Source organism: Oncorhynchus clarkii, chromosome 29 (assembly GCF_045791955.1).
Source record: "Oncorhynchus clarkii lewisi isolate Uvic-CL-2024 chromosome 29, UVic_Ocla_1.0, whole genome shotgun sequence".
NCBI classification, from domain to species: Eukaryota; Metazoa; Chordata; class Actinopteri; order Salmoniformes; family Salmonidae; genus Oncorhynchus; species Oncorhynchus clarkii.
In genome coordinates, this window is record NC_092175.1 from 15,597,636 (window position 1) to 15,623,713 (window position 26,078).

Here is a 26,078-nt window from a genome sequence, read left to right on the forward strand (position 1 = left end):
GCCAGGGGTTGGGTTGGGGGCGTGGAGGAGAATAATTCTTCTTCGGTATCAGGGCGTTCGCACATTTGTTTGTGCATGCCGCCACCTATTGATCAAGTTACACTTTGTGAAATGAAAATTAACTACCAACCAATCTTACACCTATAATAGCACTATTTAAAAATATATATAATAATTACAAATAAAATACAATTAAAAAAAAAACACCCCATTCCACTACTTTGACCCTAACTGATCCTACACCAGGCCGACGGCCTAGGACAATGCGACACTTTTGTTTAACACACCTTGTAACTCTGCAGTAAAACCTCTACACCCAAGTACTTCTCTGCAACTGCCACTACCACATCTATTCTCTGTGATTTACGTTCCATTGCTGTGGTACAGTTGATAACCATGACAATGAATGCTAAGAAGCCAACATTACTGAAGCACACATTTTTATCACTCTGTATTGGCCTAGGACTACTACTCACCCTTGACCCATCCTCCTCTACTCTCTTCAGAATACGACACCTTCTGTTCTACTCTGACCCTGGCAACCTGTCTCTCTCAAACCGGGAACTTCTGATCTCCAGCAACATGAGTACCCACACAATTGACACACAGTTTTTTCCACCAATACTAGACATTCAATTTTTCCATGCCCTCATGCACACTTCTGCGTCATGCTTCTACACCTGCATTGCTTGCTGTTTGGGGTTTTAGGCTGGGTTTCTGTACAGCACTTTGAGATATCAGCTGATGTAAGAAGGGCTATATAAATACATTTGATTTGATTCGCACATCTCGGAATCTCCTTCCTACACACTGCTGCAACATGACCATAAGCTTAGCATCCAAAACACCTTAACTGACTTATCCTTCCAAAGAGACATCAGTGACTGTAACATACTCTGTTTTACGGACTCATGGCGCTCTCCAGATATACTGTCCCCCTCCATACAGCCATCTGGGTTCTCAGTACATTGCGCAGACAGGAATAAAGAATTCTCCGGGAAGAAGAAAGGTGTATGTTTCATGATTAACTACTCATGGTGTGATTGTGTCCTTTTGTTCACCGGATCTAGAATACCTCACAATCAATGTGTAGTCTGCTGTCCCACTTGCTTCAAGATATACACCATTGTTCCTGTACCCAAGAAAGCAAAGCTACCTGAACTAAATGACAATCATCAGGGAGCACTCACTTCTGTCATCTTGAAGACTTTTGAGGGGCTAGTTAAGGATCATATCACCTCCACCTTACCTGACACCTTAGGCCCACTTCAATTTGCATACCGCTCAAATAGATCCACAGACGACGCAATCGCCATCGCACTGCAGACTGCCCTATCACATACACGAAGACATAAAATAAATGGTCCTATCATTAAGCTAGGAGCTGATCGTGGACTTCAGGAGAAGCACACCCCTATCCACATCGATGGGACCGTGAATTGCACTGAGTATATAAAACATTAAGGACACCTGCTCTTCCCATGACATAGTCTGTCCAGGTGAATCCAGATGAAAGCTATGATCCCTTATTAATGTCACTTGTTAAATCGACTTCAATCAGTGAAGATAAAGGGGAAGGAGACAGGTTAAATAATGATTTTTAAGCATTGAGATAATTGAGACATGGATTGTGTATGTGTGCCATTTTGAAGGTGAAAGGGCAAGACTAATAAAAACTAAGTGCGTTTGAATGCGGTATGGTAGTAGGTGCAAGCACAGCGGTTTGTGTCAAGAATCAGTACCCTGCTGGGTATTTCACGATCAACAGTTTCACCATGTGTATCAAGAATGTAAGATGGCGCCGGAGAAGAAGGCAGACGTTTTACATGCCCCCAACCGATTGTGTTTTCTTTGTTCGATTATTTGCCTTGTTTGTAACTTATTTTTTAAACTTATTTTGTACATAATGTTGCCGCTACCGTCTCTTATGACCGAAAATAACTTCTGGACATCAGGACTGTGATTACTCTCCAAACAATATATTGCTTTATCGGGAACAGACCTAGATCCCTGTGATTTGCGTGAAGAGGAAGTGGAGGAAAAGGGTCCGGAGGGTGAATTTGAAGGCGATCGAATAAACCCCTACTTCCTTCCATTCTGCTAGCAAATCTGCAATCTTTGGACAATAAAATAGAAGACCTACGCGGAAGATTAAACTACAAACGAGACATTCAAACCTGTAATATCTTATGCTTCACGGAGACGTGGCTGAACAACGACACTATCAACATACAGCTGGCTGGTTATACGCTGCATCGGCAGGATAGAACAGCGGTGTCTGGTAAGACAAGGGGTGGTGGACTATGTATTTTTGTAAATAACAGCTGGTAAACAATATCTAAGGAAGTCATGACAAACTGTAGACCACACTACCTACCTAGAGACTTTTCATCTGTATTCTTCCTAGCTGTTTACATACCACCACAGTCAGAGGCTGGCACGAAGAGAGCATTGAATGAACTGTATTCCGCCATAAGCAAACAACAAAACGTTCACCCAGAGGCGGCACTCCTATTAGCCGGGGACTTCAATGCAGGGAAACTTAAATCTGTTTTACCAAATTTCTATCCTCAACAGAGGGGCCCCTCAGGGGTGCAAGCTCAGTCCCCTCCTGTACTCCCTGTTCACTCATGACTGCACGACCAGGCATGACTCCAACACCATAAATAAGTTTGCCGTTGACACAACAGTGGTAGGCCTGATCACAGACAACGACGAGACAGCCTATAGGGAGGAGGTCAGAGACCTGGCCGTGTGGTGCTAGGACAACAACCTCTCCCTCAACGTGATCAAGACAAAGGAGATGATTGTGGACTACAGTAAAAAGAGGACCGAGCACTCTCCCATTCTCATCGACGGGGCTGCAGTGGAGCAGGTTGAGAGCTTCAAGTTCCTTGGTGTCCACATCACCAACAAACTAACATGGTCCAAGCACACCAAGACAATTGTGAAGAGGGCACAAACCTACTCCCCCCTCAGGAGACTGAAAAGATTTGTCATGGGTCCTCAGATCCTCAAAAGGTTATACAGCTGCAACATCGGGAGCATCCTGACTGGTTACACCACTGCCTGGTATGGCAGGGCACTACAGAGGATAGTGCGAACGACCCAGTACATCACTAGGGCCAAGCATCCTGCCATCCAGGACCTCTATACCAGGTGGTGTCAGAGGAAGGCCCTAAAAATGGTCAAAGACTCCAGCCAACCTAGTCATAGACTGTTCTTCCTGCTACCGCACGGCAAGCGGTACGGGAGCACCAAGTCTATGTCCAAGAGGCTTCCAAACAGCTTCTACCCCAGTAGTCATAAGACTACTGAACACCTAATCAAATGCCTCCCCCCCACACACACCACCACACCTCTTTTACACCTCTGCTACATTCTGTTGTTATCATCTATGCATACTCACTTTAATAACTCTACCTACATGTACATATTACCTCAACTGACCGGTGCCCCCGCACATTGACTCTGTACCGGTCCCCCCCTGTATATAGTCTCGCTATTGTTATTTTACTGCTGCTCTTTAATTACTTGTTACTTTTATTTGTAATTCTTATCTGTATTATTTATTTTTTTAAATATTAAACTGCATTGTTAGTTATGGGCTCGTAAGTAAGCATTTCACTGTAAGGTCTACAACTGTTGTATTCAGCGCATGTGACTAATACAATTTAATTTGAATGGTCCACCACCTGTCCAGTATTTATGCTGTAATAGTTTATGTGTAGGGGGGTTAGGGTCAGTCTTTAATATCTGGAGTATTTCTCCTGTCTTATCCAGTGTCCTGTGTGAATTTAAGTATGCTCTCTCTCTAATTCTCTTTCTTTCTTTCGGAGGACCTGATCCCTAGGACCATGCCTCAGGACTACCTGGGCTGATGACTCCTTGCTGTCCCCAGTCCACCTGGTCATGCTGCTGCTCCAGTTTCAACTGCTCTGCCTGCGGCTATGGAACCCTTACCGGATGTGTTCACCGGACATGCTACCTTGTCCTAGACCTGCTGTTTTCAACTCTCTAGAGACAGCAGGAGCGGTAGAGATACACTGAATGATTGGCTATGAAAAGCAAACAGACATTTACTCCTGAGATGCTGACCTGTTGCACCCTCCACAATCAGTGTGATTATTTTTATTTGACCCTGCTGGTAATTTAAGAACATTTGAACATCTTGGCCATGTTCTGTTATAATCTCCCCCCGGCACAGCCAGAAGAGGACTGGCCCCAAATAGACAGCCGTGCACTGGTAATCTGAACGGTTTACCAGGAGCGTATTTTTTATTATGGCTCTAAATGTCTTCAGGGAGGTGCTAGGGGTCCATGGCCAGGCAGGGAGCACCTCCCACCCGGGTCCTGCCAATGGGGGTCACCCCTGGTAATTTTGGACATTTAAAAAAATACATTTTAAAAAAACGACAGAGTCCCATTTCTCTCTCATCGCACCAACGAGTGATGGAGAGTAACCACTATCACTGCTTGTCCGTTCAACGAGCCAGTCAGTTGGGCATTTCTACAGTATATTAGACCATGTCCAATTCACAATGGTAAATGCCCATTGTAAGACATTGCAAATGGACAGTTTACATTTGTCCATTTACAATGTATTTAATTAGGGATTTTCCATCACTAAATGGACAGGCTGAAATCAAAATCAATGAGAAAGTCTTACTTCCTATGATCAAACATGACAAATAGACCTTCTAGGTTGATTCAGGGCTTAACATAATGATATATCATTTGGTCAGTATAAATGCCATTTGGACTTTGCTTATGCCATTTGTGTAACGGATCTCGTCCTCCTCTTCAGAGGAGGAGAGCAGCGAGAAGGATCAGAGGACCAATTTTCAGCGTGGTAAGTGTTCATGATGTAATATTTAATGAATCAAACTGAACACTGAAATACAAAAAAACAAGAAAGTGAACGACCGAAAACTGAAACAGTCCTGTCTGGCGACATACACGAAGACATAAAATAAACACCCACCAAACACAGGTGGAAAAAGGCTACCTAAGTATGATTCTCAATCAGAGACAACTAACGACACCTGCCTCTGATTGAGAACCATACTGGGCCGAACACAGAAACCAACATAGAAAAACAAACATAGACTGCCCACCCCAACTCACGCCCTGACCATACTAAAACAAAGACAAAACAAAGGAACTAAGGTCAGAATGTGACAATTTCGACATGGTTCACTGACTTTTGGGTTTGGAAGCCAACTTCCCATGATCACATATGGCAAATGGACATAACATCCTGATTTGGTACTTTCAATAGTTATATATGCCATTTGGACATTTCTTATGCCATTTGGACATGGTTCACTGACTTTTGGGTTTGGAAGCCGACTTCCTATGATCATATATGGCAAATGGATATAACATCCTGATTTGGTACTTTCAATACCTATGTATGGCATTTGGACATAGTTCACTGACTTTTGGGTTTGGAAGCCAACTTCTTATGATCACATATGGCAAATGGACATAACATCCTGATTTGGTACTTTCAATACTTATATATGCCATTTGGACATTTCTTATTCCATTTGGACATGGTTCGCTGACTTTTGGGTTTGGAAGTCAACTTCCTATGATCATATATGGCAAATGGACATAACATCCTGATTTGGTACTTTCAATACTTATATATGACATTTGGACATTTCTTATGCCATTTGGACATGGTTCACTGACTTTTGGGTTCGGAAGCCAACTTCCTATGATCATATATGGCAAATGGACCTTATGGACCTGATGGACCTTAGGTTTTAAAAAATGTATTTTTATTTTTAGATTTTCAAAATGTCACCCTTGGGACCTGACTTTATGACCATTTGCCATATAAAAATCTACGGTGGAGCATGCTCGCCATCTTTGGGATTTCCGCTTGCAATATGGTTTTGATGAACTGCCGTCCATTTGAGTGGTGTTTGCGATTGTGTATATGGTTCGCCCAATGCCAATAAGTTGCCATTCATTTTTGTCCATTTCATGGGGGTCTTCCCTTACCCTTGACCCATCATCCTCTACTCTCTTCACTGCCTCAGCATACAACACCTTCTGTTCTACTCTAACCCTGGCAACCTCAACCTGTCTCTCTCGCACCAGGCTCTTCAGATTCTCAGCAACATGGGCACCCCCACAATTGACACACACAGTTTTGCCCTCCTGCAGACCCACATCTCAAAATCTCCCTCCTACACACTGCTGCAACATGACCATAAGCTTGGCATCCTAAACACCGTAGTGGGTTTGGCACAAAAGCTCTGACAGGATACCTGACATATCCTACCATTACTTTGTCAGGTAAAGACTGCTTCAAAACTCAAAAAGGACAGACAGTGTATTCTTAGTTTCACCACACTCGCACATCGGGCATCACAGACACAGGGAATCTTCCATTTCAGATGCTCCATGTTAACGCTGTCCTCAACGTCATCCTGCTCCGGAGAGCACAGGTCTTGTCCCTAGGCACGTGACATGAGCGCCCTCTTTTTCTGGACAGAAGAAACACAGAAAAACATCACAAGTCCACTTCGAGCTACCTTCACCGATTATCTCTGGGATGGCGCATGAAGTAGATGCAAATTATATACCTTTAGTTTTTGATAGTACCTGGAGTGGTACTTCATCCATACTGTTGTTCTTTGATGAAGAGTCTTTCCCTTCTCACATAGAGTTAGACTTTGTGAGATACCCTGTAAGAGCTTTGGTACCCAAGCACCTCCAGTGTCATAAATGCAAAAGATTTGGTCATGTGTCAAGTGTATGCATACAGGAAGAGTATCATATGCCAGCTGAGGTAAAATGCTGCAAATGTGGTGGTGAATATGCACCCCAAATTCCAGAGTTAGCAAGAATAAGGGCTGTTCAACGTTTGTCCTATCAGGAGCCCGGAGTTGGTTAGAAGAGTTGAAGGGGCAAGTGGCATTGAAAAACAATGGTAGTAGAGCCACCAGTGAATACTTCTCGTCAAGTAAGGGATCCTGACATATTGCATATGAAAAAGTAGAATTTGTATAATTTACTGCAGCGGTCATAAACTGTACAGCACAAGCGGAGAAGAAATCAGAGAAAATCAGCATCATTGTGAGTGTGGCTGAAAGCTTTTTGGGTCTCGTTGATTTCACAGCTAAGGCCTTGCAAGGAATCCTGTTAACAACTTTTCCGCCCTCACAGGTCTCTGAACCTATGTAGGAATGAGATCTCGATAGGACTATGACTGAAGGAGTAGAATGGGTTTGGATTTGTCCTTGATGATCTTTTGGCCTTCCTATGACAGCAGGAGCTGTAGGTGTCATGGAGGGCAGGTAGTTTGCCCCCAGTGATGTGTTGTGCAGACCGCACCACCCTCTGGAGAGTCTTGCGGTTGAGGGCGGTGCAGTTGCCGTACCAGGCTGTGATACAGCCCGACAGGATGGTTTCGATTGTGCATCTGTAAAAGTTTGTTAGGGTTTTGGGTGACAAGCCAAATTTCTTCAGCCTCCTGAGGTTGAAGAACACTGTCTATGTGAGTGGACCATTTCAGTTTGTCTGTGACGTGTACACCGAGGAACTTAACATTTTCCACCTTCTCCACTGCTGTCCCTTCAATGTGGATAGGGGATGGTCCCTCTGCCGTTTCCTGAAGTCCACGATCATCTCATTTGTTTTGTTGACATTGATTGAGAGGTTGTTTTCCTGACACCACACTCCGAGTGCCCTCACCTCCTCCCTGTAGGCTGTCTCATCGTTTTTGGTAATCAAGCCCACTACTGTTGTGTAGTTTGCAAACTTGATGATTGAGTTGGAGGCGTGTATGGCCACGCAGTCGTGGGTGAGCAGGGAGTACAGGAGGGGGCTGAGAAAGCACCCTTGTGGGGCCCCAGTGTTGAGGTTCATCGAAGTGGATATGTTTTTTCCTACCTTTCCCACCTGGGGGCGACCAGTCAGAAAGTCCAGGAACCAATTGTACAGGGCGGGGTTGAGACCCAGGGCCTCTAGCTTGATAATGAGCTTGGAGTGTACTATGATGTTGAATGCTGAGCTGTAGTCAATGAACAGCATTCTTACATAGGTATTCCTTTTGTCCAGATGGGATAGGGCAGTGTGCAGTGTGATGGCGATTGCGTTGTCTGTGGACCTGTTGGGGGGGTATGTAAACTGAAGAGGGTCTAGGGTGGCAGGTAAGGTGGAGGTGATATGATCCTTGACTAGTCTCTCAAAGCACTTCATGATGACAGAAGTGAGTGCTACGGGGCGGTAGTCATTTAGTTCAGTTATCTTTGCCTTCTTGGGGACAGGAACAATGGTAGCCATCTTGAAGCATGTGGGGACAACAGACTGGGATAGGGAGCGATTGAATATGTCCGTAAACACACACAAGTATTTGGTTTTAAATATATCAAAAGTAAATGTAATCGCTAAATATTCTTTAGTATCAAAAGTAAATGTACAAAAAAAGCACACTTCAACAGTCAGACATCATTTACAAATGAAGCATTTGTGTTTAGTGAGTCTGCCAGATCAGATGCAGTTGGGATGACAAGGGATATTCTCTTGATAAGTGTGTGATTTAGAAAATGTTCCTGTCCTGCTAGGCTTTGAAAATGTAACGAGTGCTTTTGGGTGTCAGGGAAAATGTAAGGAGTAAAAAGTACATTATTTTCCTTAGGAATGTAGTGGAATAAAAGTTAAAGTTGTCAACAATATAAATAATAAAGTACATATACCCCCAAAAAACTACTTAAGTAGTACTTTAAAGTATTTTTACATCACTGGGCAAAATTGATCTGCTTGACACGCCCGATATTCATTCTGCAAAATTCATGCACTTTGGTTGGAGTGAGCCAACGGCAGTCCCTTCCCTTATGTCCTCAGAGCCACCACTTTGTGATATACAACAAGGTGTACTCCAAGCTTTATGTGTCATTTTAAAACGCCGGAGGGAGATAGAGAGCTACAGTGTAGCTCAGGACCATTCTGGAAGAAAACCTGATGGAGTCTGCAAAAGACCTGAGACTGGGACGGAGATTTGTCTTCCAACAAGACAATGATCCAAAACATAAAGCAAAATCTACAATGGAATGGTTCAAAAATAAACATATCCAGGTGTTAGAATGGCCAAGTCAAAGTCCAGACCTGAATCCAATCGAGAATCTGTGGAAAGAACTGAAAACTGCTGTTCACAAATGCTCTCCATCCAACCTCACTGAGCTCGAGCTGTTTTGCAAGGAGGAATGGGAAAAAAATTCTCTCTCTCGATGTGCAAAACTGATAGAGACATACCCCAAGCGACTTACAGCTGTAATCGCAGCAAAAGGTGGCGCTACAAAGTATTAACTTAGGGGGGCTGAATAATTTTGCACGCCCAATTTTTCAGTTTTTGATTTGTTAAAAAAGTTTGAAATATCCAATAAATGTCGTTCCACTTCATGATTGTGTCCCACTTGTTGTTGATTCTTCACAAAAAATACAGTTTTATATCTTTATGTTTGAAGCCTGAAATGTGGCAAAAGGTCGCAAAGTTCAAGGGGGCCGAATACTTTCGCAAGGCACTGTATAACAGAATCGTGGTGAGTCTCAAAGTGGAGGATTTCTCTCTGTGTCTTTGCCTATATCTAGTAAATTTAGCTGATGTCGATATTCGTTTGACATTCTTTTCAAAACATTCTTTTTTACAAACACCAAAAAGTACAAATCACTTGTGAGGCAAGTAATGTGTGGACTAAGAATCCGTATTTTGGATATCTGCTAAAAAAGTAGGCTTCTTCTATAGGTGCTTTGTGAGAGAACCCCCTTTCTTGTGTAATTGTGAGATCACGTTAGCCTGCAACATAATGTACAGTGCCAAATGTCCTGGGACGAGTTTCCTATCGTCAGTCATTATTATCTGATTATGCCCAAGAGCTACACTATCCACATAAATTGGGCAGTGTGACACATCAGCATGGCCACAAACTCAGAAATTCACCCCTTCTGTCCTGGCCCGACAGTAGTCTGTGTCGTTATAAGTCCTTGTCAGTGTCAAGAAATACTGCCAGTCTTGAACTGGGTATGTTCTGTGAAATCACCACTAGGTGGAATCATGGTGCAGGTTTTGACTGTCACATCTCCCTCACTGCAAACCCAATACTTTGTAAAAACACTACATGACCAAAAGTATGTGGACTCCAGCTCATCGAACATCTCATTTCAAAATCATGGGCCTTCATTTGGAGTTGGTCCCCCCTTTGCTGCTATAACAGCCTCCACTCTTCTGGGAAGGCTTTCCACTAGATGTTGTAACATTGCTTCTGGGACTTGCTTCCATTCAGCCACAAGAGCATTAGTGAGGTCGGGCACTGATGTTGGACGATTAGGCCTGGCTCACAGTCGGCGTTCCAATTCATCCCAAAGGTGTTTGATGGGGTTGAGGTCAGGGCTCTGTGCAGGCCACTCATGTTCTTCCACATCGATCTCGACAAACCATTCCCATTCTGTGAGCTTGTGTGGCCTACCACTTCACGGCTGAGACGTTGTTGCTCCTAGACTTTTCCACTTCACAATAACAGCACTTACAGTTGACTGTGGCAGCTCTAGCAGGCCAGAAATTTGACTTGTTGGAAACTAATTTGAAGGGGTGTCCACATACTTTTGTATATATATTGTTTTGAATATATTCTATTTTAATATATTCAACTAATCATATCAATGATGGGACTGGGGTCGAGGGCGTAGGTCTCGAAGGGGTCAACACTGAATAAAAATATAAACACAACATGCAACAATTTCAAAGATTTTACTGAGTTACAGTTAATGTGAGGAATCTATGGATTTCACATGACTGGGAATACAGATATGCATTTCTTGGTCACAAGGTATTTTTGTGCATTCAAATTGCCTATAGATAAAATGCAAATCGGGTTCGTTGTCCGTAGTTTATGCCTGCCCACACCATAACCCCGCCACCACCATGGTGCACTCTGTTCACAACGTTGACATCAGCCATCCACTCGCCCACACGATGCCATACACATGGTATGCGGTTGTGAGGCCGGTTGGACGTACTGCCAAATTCTGTAAAACAATGTTGTGGTAGAGAAATGAACATTCAATTATCTGGCAACAGCTCTGGTTGACATTCCTGCAGTCAGCATGCCAATTGCATGCTCCCTCAAAACTTAAAGTATGTTTTTTGCAATTCTACTAATTTTGCCATTGGGCAGAGAGACATTTTTGCAGTTTTAAAGCTGATTTCCTGCAATTCTACCCATTTTTCCATGGGATAGAGATCATTTTTGTGCAGTTTTAAAGCATATTTTCTACAAATCTACATCTTTTGCCAGTCAGGGCCCGTGGGCACATGCCCTGTGTGCCCGGTCAGTATTCAGCCATGATTACCTCAAGTTTAGATAACTAACTTACCAATCTAAAAATTGTTAGCTGACATGGCTAATTGAGTGACTGTCAGTGACTGACAAACAAGAGAAAAACTGGTAATGCACAACCACTATAGACCCTGGTTCAATTCCAGGCTGTATCACCACCGGCCGTGATAGGGCGGCGCACCACTGGGCCAGTGTCGTCCGGGTTTGGTCGTGGTAGGCCACCATTGTAAATAAGAAATTGTTCTTAACTGACTTGCCTAGTTGAATAAAGGTTAAATAAATGAAATATTTTACAAATATGCCTGGAGCCGGCCCTGTATCCCCTTCATAATCGTCTTTGGTCCGCAAGTCATACGCTGTCTGTTTGGTGTTATAGGACACTTTCTGATCAGGATCATAGGAATAGTTCAAGGAAATAGGTCTAGCAACTACTCAGAAGGAGAAAGGGTGAGTGCATGAAGTGAGTTGTGACATATCCCATCCTTCATGCCTTGGTGTGACTGACAGCAGCCGCCTTCCTTTGTTATACTGTATTGTCAATGGCATGGTGCATGGCCTAAAGATTGTGGCCAGTAGCCATGATGATAATGGCAGCAACAGGGTAAAGTGCGAGAGTAGCGAGTAGCCAGCCCATAGAGATATCACCTCCGGCTCACAGTCTCACTGTTTACTGCAGCTTTAATTTTCCTCTGTTGCCTTGTAGAAATGGCTGATTCCGAATCTGTTATCAGTTGCTCTGTGTCTGCTTGCATACTTTTTCTCCTTTGCACCCCAGTATCTCTACTTGCACATTCATCTTCTGCACATCTATCACTCCAGTGGTTAATTGCTAAACTGTAATTATTCCGCCACTATGGCTTGTTCATTGCCTTACCTCCCTTATCTTTCCTCATTTGCATACACTGTATATAAACTTTTTCTATTGTGTTATTGACTGTATGTTTGTTTATTCCATGTGTAACTCTGTTGTTGTTTGTTTAACATTGCTTTGCTTTATCTTGGCCTGGTTGTAGTTGTAAATGATAACTTGTTCTCAATTAGCCTACCTGGTTAAATAAAGGTGAAATAAAATAAAAAATACTTGCCAAGGGATGGAGGGAGAGTCAGACAGAGATAGATTGTGTGTGTGTGTGTGTGTGAGAGAGATAGAGAGAGGCTTTGCCTTTGAGTTGTTATTGGATCCAAGAGACCATAGTTTCTTACCTTCGTAGTATTTTCTGGTTGAACAATACAATGAAAATAGATGAGATCCTTCACCTTTTTGATTTCACAATTTAATGCACCTCTAGAAATAGCGCATGCAATTGCCTTGATACATTTCTGATGACATTGATAAACAAATAGTGATTATTTTTGTATTTTGACTGCACAAATGACATTTCATCGTCTTTCATGATGTTGATTTTTTTTAAAGCAGTTCAATACGACTATTCTATAGTCCCATTTTGCAAGTGGAAATGCGAACTCTCGCTCATACTATACAGTGCACACATAGGATGCAATGCCCAGAACGGATATGTAGCCTGCTTGAGTAAAATGTAAGCGTCACTTAATACCGATTATATTGAATTCAATTATAGCAGACCGCTATTGAGCACGTCAAAGAAATGAATGTGATGACGCAATGAGTTAAGTGGGCGGAGACTGGTCAGGCAAAAGGAACCATGGCTTCCGTGCAAGCCGAGGTAAGCAAGAGGGGCATATTTACATCAAGATTGGTTTCCTGCAGCTGTGTGTTTTTGTATGACTGTGGGCTTGCCCGTTTCAACAAATGTTGTAGTTTTAGGTCAAAAAACTTAAACGAGGATAAATGTTGTGAGACCTGCTTTCAGTATATTTCAAACTGCCCGCCCGGTACTGTCAATTCTGAAACCCTGCTTTTGTGTCGGTAGGGCAATTGAATGTGCTTGTATCGCTAGGAGGATGCGCTGCCCCGGAATCTGAATTGTGCATGTTGATGCATTCAGCTTTGTTCAGTCATACAAGTTCCAGGGCCTTGTCGCCATCCGGCACTTCAGCTAGCTAGTGTTTTACCTGTACAAACCACAAACTCACATTATTGCAATTGATTTAACTCTTGCATAACTATTGACATTATTTTCCTACACCCTTTTTATGGGATTTTTTATTGCGAGAGTAATCTGTTTCCCCCCCCACACTGTTTCCCACAATATACAGGGAGCTGCTAGCTAGCTGCTTAGCTTAACGTTAGCTAACAAGTTAGCTTTTTGTAATATTAACGCGCTGCTTAACGTTATTTATGAATCGAACTTGGATACCTGTATTGGGGTCCAAACAGGGCTCTGGTCCAAGGATGTAGCTATCGTTGATAAACGTGAAAAACAATAACGTATATTATCGAAGTAACTAGCATTATTCCGGTTAGTGTATAATTTCAAATTCCCTCTCAAATCAAGCGACTAGCATAGCTGGTGTTGGCTGCACGATACATCAAAAGTTGACTACAGCTCGACAATGGAGCTCGCTAGCTTGGAACTCCTGCTAATCCCCAGTTAACCAGCTAGTACATGTGAGATCCAACACAACTATGAAAGGAATCTAGTTTATTTTAAAAGGATAGCTAAGGTAACGCCACAGAAGAGCAACGCTTGTAGTATGCACAGGGAAGTATACGGGTTTGTTAGCTAGCTATGTACAGTGTAGCCAAATAAACTTGAGTACAGTAACAAGTTGCTTAGTCCACAGCAGACAGTGGCTCGTTGCGGGACGAAACAAAGTAACAAGCATAAGCATACGGATTTGTTCAAATGAAGCCAGAAGTGACTGCAGCTGGTAACATTGTTGCACGCACTTCCCAACACCCTCAGTGTTGACTCAACAAACAAGGTCGCATGATTAGCTCACTCACGGGTCGTAGAAATGTAATTTGATCAATATGTAAACAGACTTCGGTAATATCAAGTGGTCCCTGGAGAAGTGGGTACATTCAACACCCAATGGCACGCCCAGCGAAGGAAAGATGCACTGTGTGAAAAAGTCAGTGACACACACTGACTGACCTAAAATGATATATCCCATATTGGTCTTAGTCAGGCCAACCCAAGATGTACTGTGCAGTAGGCTAATAGTAGTACCTATTATTGAGACAGATAAACTGAGTCCAGAAATCCACAGGTTTCAGATTTCCCTCCCAAATTCAGGCTTTTGTTCCTAGTCACACTATTTATTTATAGAAAAACTAAATGGTATGTTCTAAGTCCAATGCTTAAACCAGATCAGGAGACCACTTTTAGGGAAAAATCTAAGAAATGTTGATTTTACTAAAGTTACCCTTTAATTCAAGTGTGAGGCATCTAGCACGGTTTGGCTAGCAGTGTTTTTGTAGCACATGAGTGAGTTTGCAAAAAAATGTCCACTGGATTAATGTAAATAATTATATAATTCTGACATGGGGATGTGTTCTATTGGTTTACTTTCAACTTTCTTTCATTGTGTAGCAGCCAAAGGAATTATCCTAATCATATTAGCAACCCATGATAGTTATAGCATCTTTAAATCCCCCCTCTTTCTATTGGACATTTCCATCTCTGCATGAAACCCCTTGCATGTGTGGTGCGCATTAGCGTAGGTCTACTGCCACGTGTACATTGCTGCGCCTAATTATGTGAATAAATAAAATTTGATCAACTTTTTAAGCTAAACTGTCCAATCAGTTCCATCAGCCCTATACATTGATAGTGTTTACCGCCACTACACTAATTTGATACATATCAGTGGGGATTAAGAAGTGAGTATACGTAATGCCCACTGAATAAGTGGGTATACGGCCTGTACCTGCATATACCCTCCACTAGACCACTGGTAATATCTACTCAAGAACTCTCATGTACATTTCATTTGCAATTTTGTGACAATCCGCTCTTATCCGACAGGGAGTTCGAATTATGTTTCACTTAAGGACAGTCTCCTTCAACACTCCCTTCCTTCTATTGAGAAGTACCACTCCTCAGTCCTCTCGATCTGTTTGAAGATGCCGATGTCACTTCTGTGAGGGACAACATGCATCTGGTTTGTTGACAGGGAGGAATCTTCTAATCTGAGGTTGTTGCCTTCTGCACCCAAAGATCCATTCATTATAGCTCCAGAGCCACATAGCCAACATATGTTTTTTTTCTTGCAGACAATAGCCTACACATGCCAGTAATAACCACACACATCATGCCCATTGCATTTGCTTTGGCAGGGAACACAGAGGAATGGGTGTTGTTAATGTTTGTTTATACTGGCCCCTGAATCAAATAGATAGTTCATGGTTTACTGACGTGTTGCCTTATTTTTGACTTTGCTTTGAATATTAGTATTGTGAGTGTGTAGACCTAAATTGTGATTAAAGTCCCTAGTGATGGCACTCTAAGAAGAGTCCCAGAGCCTGCTTTGTTGTTTGAGGCTGACCTAATTTATCCCAAATTGACTTTATTTTGACCCTGTGGTAGTTGTTGCAGCCATTAGCAGACATTTTGGAGGAGAGCATTAGTGGAGAGAATTATAAAACAAATTATTCTTCAACCCAAATGTTCTTTACAGAAGTAAAAAATGTTGGAAGGAGAAGCGGATTGATGATACAAGAAGTTCGAACTGTTGACTTGCGGTGGTCTGGGTAAACGTGAATGCCTCTGGACTGGCAAATTCCACTTCTTGCTCATCGTTAGCCGCTAGTTCTTCCCTGCAGTCTTCCCTCCCTCTGTCAGTTGTTGGGCATCAGTGAGCATGCTCAGCACTGAGCTGAGCTCTGCTGCTCCTGTTGGATAGACAGGGTACTGGGCAGAGCTGACAACTAGGCCTCTGGCCTTAACAGGAACGACCGGCTCTTTATGGCGTCAGCTCGGCTCCTTGAAGGCACGGCATCTCTGTTGCTGACAAAGGTATGGTGCACTGTGGTAAGGGGGGAGTAACAAGGTGGGGGCCACATTACTGCAACCTTACACTGATCCTCTGACTCTGTTTTAGTGGAATAGGGGAATCATTGCTATTTATTTCTCTATGCATCACTCATGTTGTAGTTATCACAGTATTTCTTTCATCTCTATTTTTAATTTGTTAGGCAACTGGTAAATCATTTAATAGCTACCTGGCCTCAAGCTGTATGTATGTAGCCTATTGTTTGCGATGTGCAGGTAGGATATGTGTAGATATGGGTTTAGCTAGTTCCAGTGTGAGGTGGCTGAAGTGCATTCGACTTATCTCTCAAATGGTGAAGGAGTGGGTGAACTGGCCGATTTGGGATGCATCTTGTGCTCTCTCTCATTGGATAGAAGACTGTGAAGGGAAAAACCCTGATCTTCCTTGTTTTTGGGTCATGATGGAGCATGCAACTTATCATCTACAAAGATCCTACTCTTGTTGGGAAAACATGTGATGCTTCTGTTCGGTGGAACACTTATTTGATGGGTAGGCCTCTTTAGTTCAGGCTATTCTGATTAAATAAGTCCAGCAGCAGTGCAATACTTGAATGGAAAGTGAATACTGCTGTGTTCTGCAGATGATTTGCATTGCAATGCAAACAATTTCATCAATGTAATTTGAGTTAGATGCAGTCAGAACAGATCATAATGCTGTTGCCAACACCATTCAGGTTGTTGGTGGGCGATAAATTCACTTAGTGTTAAACTGTACAAAACAACAGACAATGACCCATATGGACTCCTTGTTAGTGTTAGGCCTACCTCAGAACAGCTTATCCAGTGTTTAATTTTTTTTATTTTTTATGACGAATTGGGAAGCTGGCCCCTGGTGGGTGAGGAGTTCAAGTTTGTGACTGGAAAGTGGTTCTTGCATTAAGATTGACGTAGGGTGGTATAATTTAGTATTTTTGTGCTTTGTTAAAGGGAAATCATTGTTCCTAAGAAGGTAATAGCTTACTGTTTTAGTACGGTGCAGTACCAAAATAATCTGTTCTTGTTAGGTACGTGATTAATATTTATGCTACCTGCAAATGTACGCAAGGCCGAGTATCAGAGACTTGGCCAGAGAAACTGTTTCCCTAATTTTCGACAAAGAAAATATTGTAAATCTTGTTGATGTGATTAGGCCTTTGCAGTAAATAATATTTTGGACTGTGTCACCGGTTGATGCCAGTGATTGAAATCATCCAGTAAATGTTGATGATTTTATAACTAGACGTTCACATTCTGAAATGTGGTAAACCCCTTGACAGTTTTCCCATTGCCCATTGTTGTCTCTTGATATCGTTTCACGAAATGGCTGCAATGTTTTTTTCCCTCTTCCTTCTCCATGAAAAAAAGCAGGGCTCCATCTGAGCATGCCCAGTAAATGCCATGTCAGAGCTTTCTACAGAGAGTTGGTCATGTGACCTGAGCTGGGACAGTGCATGTGTGGGAAGCTAGATGTTGAGTGTGGAGCTCTACTTTCGCCCTTTCCCTTTTCCTCCTCCCCCATCGATGGTGATTCACTGCTTTATCCATGTACTTCAATGGTTGCCTGGGGGCGAACTTGAAAGAAAAGGATGGGATTATTACAATCTCCATTTTTTTTATGTCTCGACTCTCTTCTAATGGGGCTTGCTCAGATGGATCTCTGTTGTCTTTTTAAATAGTTTGGGAATTGACAGCCTCCTTAATTTCTGTATTTTTTTGGAAGCTAAACCCCATGATTGATTGGTTAATTAATTAAGATAATCGATTGAATTGTGTCAAGGTTCCACAGACTTGGCCATGTCTTTTACCTGTAGACCAGAAACGCTCAGGTTTATCAATCAAGAGAACGAGATGCCCAGCAAGACTTGATCAGCTGGCGATAGCCTAGTATGTGTCTGGCTAAACCATATTCCTGTGAATGACTGAGGGACTATCCTCTGAACGCTCCATGTACATGTAGAGGGGCCTCAAATCCATATCCACCCCAGGAGCTCAGCTCAGCAGGGACGGGGAAGCGGAAGCCCTGTGTTCCCCTCTGACTCTTTGGATTAGTTAATGAGGACATCAGGCATTCTGTCTTTTGTATTAGTCGGGTTGATTTGGGAAAGGCCTTAGTTCCGAATGAACAGCATTGATGTTGTTTACAAATCTAGTGTACGCTGTCCACAAATACAGTCTGTTGAACATTGTAATCCTGAGAATCAACCAATTGTAAAGGTATTCTGTTGGAGTTGAGGGGTTAACTAACCTGGGTGGTGGCAGACTAGAGTGGGATGGAAACTGTCAGAATGTAGAAGTCTTTGTCAAGCCCTTTTCTTGAAGGCTGTTAGCATGACACCAGTTTTTGGAGAATTTATTGTGGAGTACTAGTGACTTCTGGTAGCCTCTCATCGTGTGTGTGTGCATAGGTTGTACTAATTTTAGTGGCCATAGTCAGAAGAGATGAGGACTAAATGTCTCACTGGCAGTGGGCCCCGGCTTTCCGTGGGCGTGTGGTAGCATACACTGCTGCGAGTAGACTAACAGAACTCCTATTATGGCCTCAGTTTCTGTTTAGTGCTGAATTCTTTCTTTCTTTCTTGCTCTCGTTTTCTTCCTGCGTCGGCTCTATCGTGGCATAAGAAAATACATTGATTCCTGTCCAACAGAAAACATGAAACAGATTTTTCTTTGTGGGATGTAAGATTTCGAAATATGGTGTGGGTTTAAGATCGTTGTTTGATTTTTTTTTTGTGGAAAGGGACTGCTGAGATCTTACTCCATTGCCTGCAACTTAGCTAATTCATATAGCTTCAAAATGGCTGAGATGCCTACTGAGCATGCTCGGTAGACTGCCTCACTGCCTTGTGGTGCCATGTTTTGGGCCTGACAATAGGGCAGTGTGAACACAGGGCTGTAGAAGCAATGAGCACGATTGAGTTCCCATCCTATGTAGCTAATAAACGTAACATTTTCTGGAGAGCGGTTTGTCATTAATAAAATGTGTAGGGAAATTCAAGCCTCCAATTGTAACAGGGAATCTCAGAATAGCTCTGACATTCTGAAATGATTATGTGCCAGATCTGGTGTGTCCTTATCAAACTCTCTCTGATAAATTGATAGCCTATTTTCATATCCTCCCTTGACACCCTTGCCACTTCAGCTTGGCGTTAAACAATTCATATTTGTGTTTTCATTTACCACAACAAATTAAAATGCATCACTCTGGAGAGGAGGGGAAAACAATAGTGGATGTGTGCATATCAAATCAGAGAAGGACCCTGGCCTGTATGATTGGGATATGTGTGCTAGTTTCCCCGACTCAGTGACACAGTGACTAGAGTCTGGTTTCAATGATTCACTCTTTTGGCCTAAAAGAACTACGTCACTGCCTATGTCGATAAGAAAAAACTATCCTGGGGACTCTCCCAACAAATCAGAAGGCAGACATGCCAGAGCGTTGTGATTAAAAACCAAAGTTTGCTATCAATCTTGCTTGCTGCTATTTCGTATTTTATTCAAGCGGATAAAGTAGTGACGTAGGCATTGACGTAGTTCTATGCCAAAAGATTCCACCACTGAAACAAGATCCGAGTCACTGTTGCCTGAGTGTTTAACAAGCTATTGAAGCAATGGGATTGGATTAGATCCTTTTTTTCTGTTATGAATTACAACCAAACAGAAAAATGATTGCGCCAAAAGGTAGCGACATCATCGGCAGTCCACATACTTCGACGTCTTTTTGATTTGGTTATAGTCTAGCTTCCCCCAAGCTTTCTCCTATGGCTTGTTCGTCATTTTATTTGATTTAGAATTCACTTGAGATTGTCTGCTTCAAGGGTCATGTCATAGAACAGTTCGCTAGATGCCTTTTCTGACCTCTCCTTGCCGATACAGTGAAGTTGGCATCCATCATTTCCACAGGTACATTACAGTAGGCCTATCTGTTGAAGAGTTGGCTTGGCCTGATGGCCAATTGTGGCTCAGTTCATAGGTCATGGTGCTTGCAACGCCAGGGTTGTGGGTTCAAATCCCACGGGAGACCAGTATGAACATGTAATACATGTAGGCACTTACTACTGTAAATCTCTCTGGATAAGAGCGTCTGCTAAAAGATTAGAATGCAAATGTAGAGGTGAGATGGCTGAGAATCGCTCCCATGCTAGTTCCATTTTTGCCTCTCGCGGGCTCTGTTTTAAAGGAGAACAGTGTTGATTGAGTTTTTAAGAAGCTGACGCGCGCGCACACACCTCTCCTCTTTTGGCCCCTTGCTTAGCGACCGTTTCTCACTTTTGGTTGTTGCTGTTCCTGAAATGGCTGTCCACATTCATCCGCGCACAGGTCGCGAGAGAGAAAAAAAGAGGAGCCACTGATTCGAACTGACTGCGCATGCTCTGTGGAAGACCTCTGAAGAGAGGGACCGAGGGAGCTGCTGGGTCACATGACCAACGAGTTGAATGTCTGCATGCGAGGAGGAAAAGGAGAAGGAACAATCTGTTGGAGACTCCCGCTCCTCTCAAGCACCCACACGCTCTCTCCCTCTCCACCACTCTCCTCAATGGAGGCCATCAGGAGAAAGCAGGTATGATGCCTACTGCAAGTACATATTTACCACAGGGAAGGGGACAGTAGCCTATTCTGGGCTGTGAAGCCAGTCTTCAGAGTCCATGACAGCAGGCTTGAACAGAGAGTTTGATCAGTAATCAAGGCTTTTTCAGCCTGATGTGATCTGTGACTGCATCATTTCATATGGCAGCAAGCTGCTACTCCCCTATGGTGAAGTGGTTAGTAATGCACTAGCTGTGTTTGGAGCATTGGCATAAGGGAAAGGAGCATGCTACAGTAGGCTGGAGATGAATGCACTCGGCAGTGGTCCGACTTCTTGGAATTCTCAAATGGTGTTCCTCCCTTACTGTCCGGCAGGCACTTCAGGACTCAGACCCATCTTCGTTTCACTCCTCTCTCTCCTTCCTTCCTCTTTCTCTTTGCAGCCCTACCCTCTCCTCCAGGAAAGGGCCAAGGAGGTACTGCAGTGAAAATGTCCCATATGGTAAAATACACACTGGAGAGAAACAGAAGAAGGATGAATGACTGCAGGATAATCCTGTGCGATAGTCAGACTCAGGTCTTACAATACCGTAGCCTCAGTGCTGTTCTGCACCATCTTCAGTATCCAGTGTGATGGTACCTGCATTTTGCACTCCATAATGGCTTTGCAACAGTAGTTTATTTTTTCCCCCACATTGTTACAAGTCCAAATTCCTCACTTTTTGTTCACGCTGCCATCTTGTGAATTTAATGATACAAATCATCCATCTTCGAGGAAAGAGGAGGCGATCTTCAAGGCGTCGATGGTCATTGCTCAATAGCTGTTTTTTTACCCTTTTGTCAATGCGTCTTTTGTTTAGGGTGTTGCTTTCTTGGGCGCTGGGCAGTCGTAACACCTGTGATAGGAGGAAGCTAGATTGTTGTTTACATTTTCCAGGTTATGTTAGTAGATGTTTTCTAATCGTTCACAGCCTTTCAATAGCTAGACAAGCCTTATTCAGGGGGCTGGCGTCAGAACCCACAACCCAAGATAGACTTTAGTCATGTAGCTAGTGTTCTAATAGCTATAGGGTGCACTGACCTCACTGCCATTCAATTTATTTTAGAAAGAAATGGTGGGCAGATGCAGTCATTTTTAAATGACAGTGTCTGATATTAACATTTAGAAGTCGGTTTTGTTTTTTTACAGTATAATTTTTTTACGTCCTTTTTTTTGTTGTTACAGGCTTTCATTGTGTAGCCTACATTTTGTAATGATTCTGATATATTTGTCTTTTCTCATGTTGGCTAATTATTTATTAGAACCCATAGGTGGATCTGCCTTGGAGCTCCCATCCCCCATCCACGTAAATCCTGGCCACATGTCCCCCACCTAGTGGAAAAATGCAGCGTTGGCCACGTTGTGTCAGTAAACAATCTGGTTACGAAATGGCGGAGATCTGCAGACGGCCCTCTCTCTCTCTCTCTCTTCCCTCCCCCTCCTTCTCTCTCCAATGAGCAACTTTCACCCACTAGGGGCAGAACTGAGGACATAGAGAAGCACGATTAGAGAAGGTTTCTTGAATCTATGAAGGGATATGAAAGGGTTTCTCCCCTCATACCTGTGTTGACCACACACCTTGGAATCTGTCTCTGGAACCCCTTCTCTTCTACCTGGTCTCATGTGAGAATGCCTCAGAGATCCTTTTTCTTTGGGAGCCTCAGCCTCTGACAGTTATCAGCTTGCTCTTGGGTGCGAGTGGCTTAGACGAGCAAGTGTTTCAGACAAGCATGACCAATTTTTCCCGTAACTGTTGAAAAAGCTCAATTGCTTTCTGTTTGATTGATGTTGGAAGACTTTAGTCTATGTGATTGCGATTTCTTATTTTTTCATTAATAAATCGAAGTATCTCTAAATCGAAGACATTTCTCTCATAACCGAGAGGAGAGAGCAGGATAAGGCAGAGTGCTCAGAATACCAATGGATTTGTCTGTGGATCCACTGAGTTATGTGTGGCAAGAGCTACAGAGAGGCCACTACATTGTCAAGACATACATGCATCTGCCTGACAGAGGACACCGGTGTCTTTGTCCACTGGGGTGTCAGTGGTTTTAGACAATTCACACATCCCTTTGCTTAGACTTAAAACAAATAATCCCATTGTTTGGGTTACTTTTCAAGTTTATTTTACTTGATTTCCACTGTGAATTATCAGCCTTGGCTCAATGTTCTGTCAGGTGGAGCTCCAGAGCAGGGTTTCATGTCAAAAGCTCTCCTGAGTTTGTCGGTCAGACTCTGCTCTTCCCTCAAATCTAGCAGCTAGGCTGAGGTGCCTTTTAATCTGACAGGCATTGGCCAGGCTAATCCTGAAGGACACATTGAAACAAGAGGCCTCCATCTAACCAATCTAATAGGTCCTCTTCAGCTCCTGATGGTGGCAGGGTGCCAAGAGGTGGGAGCCATCCTCTGGCCGAGGGGACTGTAGGGGAGGTGGCCGTGGACAGCTGATGGAGTCTGATGCTAGGCTATATCCTCCAATACCAAAGCACTGCACAACCTTCCCACTCTTAGCCCACATAAGACTGTCTGTGTAATGGCTCCCCTGGTGGAGACTGAGAGAAGGGCATATTTTGTTGTTAGAGCCACATTAGGCAGACATTTTGTGGTGGCTTTAGAGGCAGGTGTCTGATGGGGCTTCCAATTGGTAGTGAGAGCTTTTGCGACGGGCCTGGGTCGTCAGCGGGGAAGGGGAAGATGGTGAATTTCCTCCCATTGTGGATCCCCCTTACCTGCTTCCTCTTCTGAGCTTTTCAGACGTGTAACAGAAACAGAAACACAGGAAAACCTGTCGGTTTGAAAAGGTGGATCCACTGGTATAACTGCATGTGTCCTCTTCTTTATCTTCTGTCTGATGTATCTGTTCTGTTTTTGGTTTTCCTGGTCTGGTTCATGGTGTCTGCTGTCTTTATCCTTTGTTTGTTTTTGTCTCGTGCTGCTGAAGGAAGATTGCATTAGCAGCTAGTATTGAAAGAGATGGGCCGGGTACATGAGTGAAGATGAGACAGAATAAGGCAAGGCAAACAAGAACATGTTATGGGTTGTTTCTTGTCCCTGCATAGGTCTTCACCATAATCATCATAGTTGATTTGTGATCTTGGTGCTAATCTGAGTAATTTGGCCTTGTTTGGCCTATTTGACTCTTTGAAGTATGCTGACATGACAGTTGGTTGAGCATGAGATGCTTTCTCTGGAGGTTTGAGATGTTGGAGTTAAAGCCTTTCAGTAGGCAGCTCTCTGGAGGAGGAGAGGAGACACCGTTTAATTCCATTCCTATTACAGTGCTCCTTACTGAGCAGCGGCCAGAACTGGGCCTTCAGTTTAGCATGTCAGCAGAGCGTAGTCGGTGAGGGCCTGAAGACAGAGGGCCAGAGAGAGGGAGCAGAGCACCTGGCCTTTCTTCCTGTAGTGTGGTGGTCCTGGATCCTACATGGGGAATTTCCCATAGTGAAGGTGTCTTTTGTACCGTGTCTGTCCAACCAGTGTCTGTCATTGGGGTTGTTCCATGTCATTTCAGCAAGCCAGGACACCCATCATCTCAGATTGTTCTGAAATTCTTTCAATTTGAAGCTAATGCAATCACACCCAAATTGGCCATTTCAATTCATAGAATGAATATAATATTCAATAAATATAGTACCCAACATCCGATTTGGACCAAACCTTTTCTTAACAATGATTTAAGATGTGAGGAATCCAAATAAATGGTGAAAAGCCCATGGACCTCCCTACATCAAGGCCACCCCAACGGCCAGAATACAATATCAGTTCTCTGTTTGACAAGTAGTATGAAGCTGCTGCTTGGAGTTTATTCATACTGTGTAATGTATTCTCTGTGCATTTGGTGATGTCCTCCCCGGTTCGATTATTTAAAAATGTATTTAAAAAATCTAATTAACATTAAATGTGCTATGCATTATGTGGGTTGATGCTGTAACACAGCATAAATCAAGTAATAAAAGTCCCATTTAATCCCATTACTGTACTTTAATAAAATAGTTTTGTATATTACGTTTGTTTTATTTTATTATTTCTTTCCAAGTCATCTCATCTCTATAGAGCTCCTGCCTATCCTGTCAAACAAAATCACTATTTTAGTAGGCACACTTTTGTGACTGCTGAATACCAAGTATCTTATCTTATCACTTAGATAATGTGTTTTCAGGTATTTGTTTATTTGGATCCCCAATGCTGAAGCAGCAGCTACTCTTCCTGGGGTCCACAATTAAACACACAATATGACAAGTAACGAAACACTGATACACTGATAGACAAGGACAGTCACATTTTAAAATACCATGATACACAAACAATGCAACAACAAAAAATAATACAAACAATAGACAAAACAATGTATGTCTGTGTGTCCCCTCGCGAAGAAGCTGCTCTCTATCCCCCTCCATCACACGTCTTCCGTCTCTTCTCTCCGTGTCTGCTCCACACACAGGACAAGTAGGCGCGCAATGGATTATGGTCATTGTTGTTAATTACAATGTGTTCTGTGCTAAACTATGTCGAATATTGGCCTGTTGGACACTACAACTCCCTACTACATCCCACAGTTTGCGCTTGATCTGATTTGTCTCTAGAGAAACTGCGCGTTGTGCTCACAGAACTAAATGGAATTCAAATAATTGAACCGACATCAGTCAATTAGTAAAACAAATAAAATAAATACGGACATTTCTGTTAATTGCAATTTTTTGGGATTGAAAAATTGCCTAGGGACTAAAATGTGAGAACCCTAATAAAATAATACAATTATAAACCATTGCATGGTAGTTGTGTTTTTCAATAAAAATTATTAGCAAACATCTCTGTCATGTGATTGGTGACATTTACCATTAAATCCAACCCATTGCAAAACACTATACAGTGTGTGTGTATTTGGGACATTTACCATTTGAAGAACATTGAAACCATTAGAACTGCTGAAGCCTAATGGTTTGCTTGTGCACCAGGAATGGTCTAACTAATCCAGACTTTTATTGAAGGGAATAACCCACACACATGGGCTATTTCCTGGACACAGATTAAGCCTAAGAAAAGGACAAACTGAATTTATTTCGTGGAGGACTGGCTTGACTTGTGAGGATGGCCATAATATTTATTTTCATCATGAGCAAAAGCTATTGGTTTTCTACCCAAAGTGGCAGAGAAAATGTTGTTATCCATTTATTAATAAACGCAAGACACCAGAAAATGTGATAAAAGAATGTGGCAGGAACAGTGACATCTGGTGGGCAAACCATGGTACTTACACAC

General features: G+C 42.8%; 1 protein-coding gene across 9 annotated transcripts in view; it reads left to right on the forward strand.

Annotated features, from left to right (window-relative positions):
* Positions 1-12,988: 12,988 nt before the first annotated feature.
* Positions 12,989-26,078, forward strand: part of LOC139387919 (histone-lysine N-methyltransferase EHMT1-like) — a 29,343-nt gene continuing 16,253 nt past the window's right edge. For 4 of the 9 annotated variants that reach the window (XM_071134296.1, XM_071134297.1, XM_071134298.1 and 1 more), the window contains exon 1: positions 12,989-13,039. In XM_071134296.1, the coding sequence (XP_070990397.1) occupies positions 13,019-13,039 (21 nt within the window). In that variant the 5' untranslated portion in view covers positions 12,989-13,018. Of the gene's footprint in view, positions 13,040-16,053; positions 16,238-20,672; positions 20,811-26,078 lie in introns of those variants that run through there. The other 5 variants (XM_071134290.1, XM_071134292.1, XM_071134295.1 and 2 more) reach the window with 4 other exon arrangements.